General features: G+C 39.0%; 1 protein-coding gene across 1 annotated transcript in view; it reads right to left on the bottom strand.

The window, feature by feature from the left end:
• The window catches only part of LOC104500188 (bifunctional glutamate/proline--tRNA ligase-like), a gene marked incomplete at its 3' end in the record, with an annotated part of 11,099 nt that extends 7,680 nt beyond the window's left edge, over positions 1-3,419 (bottom strand). Inside the window, exons 1-2 of the mRNA XM_010143791.1 lie at positions 3,377-3,419; positions 1,916-2,000 (exon numbers count right to left, since the gene is read on the bottom strand). Coding sequence (XP_010142093.1) covers positions 1,916-2,000; positions 3,377-3,419 — 128 coding nt within the window. The remainder of the gene's footprint in view (positions 1-1,915; positions 2,001-3,376) is intronic.
• Positions 3,420-3,952: the final 533 nt, after the last annotated feature.

Here is a 3,952-nt window from a genome sequence, read left to right as displayed (position 1 = left end):
CAAGTGAATTTCAAGTCATGCCAAAATAAGATAGCTTCAGCAGAACTGATGCCATGAAATCCATTTACCAAAAGCATTAGTCAAGATATGAGTTCAGCTGATGCTTCTCAAGTTACGGGTACACTTTTAACAGACTTTAAAATAGAGATTCAATTTTTTAAATTGTTGTACGACTGAACAAGAGAAGAGAATATTAATGCTATATGGAGGTTTGGAGTAACTTCTTAAACACCATCCAATGCCAAGGAGAAGAGGGCCCTAACACACAAAGAATTCCATCTGATGGAACCATGATTCCGGATATTATCCACACGTGGCCAAAGTGCAGAAGAAAAGCTTTTGCTGAACATTTCTGACAATTTCCATTACAGCTAAAATGTGTGGTTTTGCAATGCAGTAGGAAGAAGGCATGGTAATACACAATTATTTAATAAAATATTATTTCAAAGCCAAGTACATAAATGTGTATTACTCTAAGATCATCCCCACATGTCAAAGGGGTGTATATGTGCACTTATATGTTTTGGTATATACATACACACACATCGCCTAAATTGTGAAAGGTGAATGAAACCAAAATCCGACTAACGCTACTTAACGGGAAAGCTCTCATGCAACTAAAAAATATCCAATTAACTCTCTATTCTGTAAGCTGTATCCCACGTGCATAACCCACAGTGACCATTATTAATGCTGTACCAGTTAAGTCCCCATACAACCTGCCACATTTCCCCTGTTGCAATTCAAAATCACAAATTCCATGCCATCACTAGCACCGCAAATGACAGAAAGCAGTATTTGCCCCCAGTAAAACAATCATCATGATTGCAGATTGTGAATCATCCTGTGCTTTCATTTTTTATACAAATATGTACATAGTGACAAGCTCTTTTCTTAAGGTTAGAAGACAGTGGAAAAGCTCCATCAGTGTTAATTTATGAGGATCAAGTCAGGATCTCGGCAACACAACAATAAAAATACTATGTTGTTTTTATAACCATTCTACAGACATGCAAGAATACAAATTCATGGTGCATCGGTGGCTTTAACAGCATCTTCTCCTTCAAAAACTGCACTTACAATTTACCAATTCCAAACTCATAATAGTTTTAATATACTTCAAGGTAGGACTGCAATGTTTATGGGTCAAAATATGCTCCTTACTGTAGATACTAGACATCACAGATTTCCACTGGTATCAGGATATCTCCTCTTGATATAACCAGGTATCTTTCCTGATATGGAACCTAAGATGACAATGCAGCTTCCAAAAACAGCATTAGTCCTTCACTTCTGATATGCATGTGATCCTACAGAGACCATAAAAAACCCCTTTGTGCCCTAAACTTGAAAATATTCCAATGGCAGAGTATTTTTTGAAGGACAGACAATAAAAGTCTACAGAAATTTCTACGATTATTTCTACAGGATGCAGAGGGATACACTGGACAGCATGGCATAGCTAATTAGCAGTTTTCTGAGATAACAGCATGCCTTAACTTATATGCAGCAGTGAGACCAAAACAATCCCACACAAACCTTTAACATCCATTCTACCACACATGTACAAGGGAATTTTGTGTACCAGTCTTTCCTAATATAAAACCGCCTTGCTTTTGATAATCCTTGGCACCTCAGAAAGGCAAATACCTAAACAACAAAGTGGCTGGTACGGCAAAAATGATCAGACATGAGTGCATGCAAATAAGAATACCAGAGCTCTTTCCATAAAGGTCAAGTTTAGAATATATCGTAAATGTTTGGTATATGCTACAAAGAGACATCACTAATGTAGTGATGAATAAAAGTGTATTCTTCTCTTTCTCTACCTGAAAAGGTTGCTGTCAATGTTACAGCCATGTGATTTTTAAAACTGCTGACCCATAGCTAAAAGGAGAGATGCAAAGTCACTTACTCGGACACACGGAGGATGGTTTCTTTGCCTTCTTCCACTGAAATTTCAACGTCATTCTTCACATGTTCCACCGTCAGCAGAGCTCCTTTAAAAAATAAGGGAAAAAGACACTGAAATTTCTTCCAGGAAAGGTATCTTTCATAGTAGCAACAAAACAGTTTCATTTCTTATCAAACAGGACCAGGTGACAGAATTGGCTCCTTCAAATAAGATTGCCTAGGGAAGAAATCAATGTGCAGTCTCATATGCAAGAAGCTGCTGCTGCTTCTTGGCAATGCTTACAGCTTCGAATCCATAATTTCCAGCATAGGGTACAGGTTATATTGCAAAAATTACACCCATCCCATATATATACAGAGAACATAATTAAATTGCTTTAGCTTATTGAACAGCATAGTAACGTACACCATCCCAGCCCTGACACATGCACCAAAGATCAACTACCAAATACACCAGAACTTTCCGAACAAGGATGAGACTATTTCTAATCTGATTTAATGTTCCTGAAAAGATTAGCCATTCAAAACCAAGAAATGCCTATCCATGTAAAAGTGCAGGAAGCTTATACAAAGTAGTTCACCCGTGACAGTGAAGGATGGCTTCTAGAAACAACATGTTACAAGTTTTCAGGCCACATCTTCAACTGGAAGACAGCTCTGCCCATATTCAAAGTGGGTTGATGCAAAACTGCTCTGATCTCAATGCTCTACAGCACGACATGGTAGCTCAAACAAAGCACTGAGCTAACTTGGCTGTATTTCTGGGTTGGCTCTGGTCCAGACTCAGCCTGCTGAGGATAAGTAGAGGAGCTTGTGTTCCTTTGCTTTGCTCAAAAGCACGTACAAAGACAGCAAGCTTTTTCATAGGCAAATACAAAACTAGCCGAAGGACTATACTCCAGGTCTTGAAAGGCATCTAAAGTGTTACAGCCTCCATAGTGTGCCGTGCACTTTATCTTCCCTAGAACAACACACAGACTACCCAAGGCAGAGGATGTTGTAAGCTATTAATACACTGGCCTAAATACAAAGCACTGGAGCTAGGAATTCCCCAGCTCTCACCTCTGCTCAGCTGCAAACCCTTCTTGTGGCATTAAGGTTTTATCAACAGTAAGTCAAGGTTCTTCTTCCCATCCCTCAGTTACCCATCTGTGAAAGTCAGGATGGCATCCCTTACGCAGTATGTTTGAAAAACATCTAAGTGTTTTAATAACATGCACGGAAACGCTTTGAAAATTACAAGTATTATGCACACCAAGCTATGTAATTAATACTAATGACATTGAAAGCTACTACACTTCTCCCAGTGCACAGCCATGATGGATAGTACAAAGTAGGAACAAATAGGATGAGCGTGCTTGACTTCTTGATACAGATGTTTACCAAAGTGTTTCATCTGTAATATGTAATATTTCTGACATAATTATGCAATCTCCTGAATTAAATCTCTAGTACCACTCACCAGCTATCAAAGCAAAAGGATCCTTCAAAGCCCCTAAACCCATAGTATAAACAAATACCAGAAGAAATGTTATTTAAAACATATATATTATACCTTAAATCGTGAAAGTTGCATTCAACTCTGAAATGCATTTAAGAATAACAGCAGGAAAAAGAAATCAATAAAGTAAGATGAAGAACAGGAAGAAAATGTATTTTGAACAGTTGTAACAAAATGGATCTATGGTATGGGATACATATGAAAGGTTGCTTCCAGATGGCAAAAAGTGCAATGCTGGAAGCTCCTAGATTTTTAAAGACAAAATAACACTGAAGGACGGTGAGCAGCTAAAAAAGCAAGATTCTGCAGTGCAAGTTTGAACCAGCTCCCCAGACGAGCCGAATTTTAGGAACAGATTAGAACTGACAACGAAAGACAACAGCGACTAAGCAGAGCTTACAAACAAGCGGTGCGAACACGGGCTGCCTGGAAGATCAGCACCAAGGCGCCAAGTCACCCGGAGGGTCTACCCATGACTCAGTTGCTTTAGCGTAAGTTATGCTGCGAGCCGGCAGCTGTCACCACTGCCCAAACAGC

The sequence above is a fragment of the Buceros rhinoceros genome, unplaced genomic scaffold (genome assembly GCF_000710305.1).
Source record: "Buceros rhinoceros silvestris isolate BGI_N320 unplaced genomic scaffold, ASM71030v1 scaffold24439, whole genome shotgun sequence".
Lineage (NCBI taxonomy): Eukaryota > Metazoa > Chordata > Aves > Bucerotiformes > Bucerotidae > Buceros > Buceros rhinoceros.
Note: the sequence above shows the minus strand (reverse complement) of the source record. Positions and strands in the feature narration are given on the sequence as shown.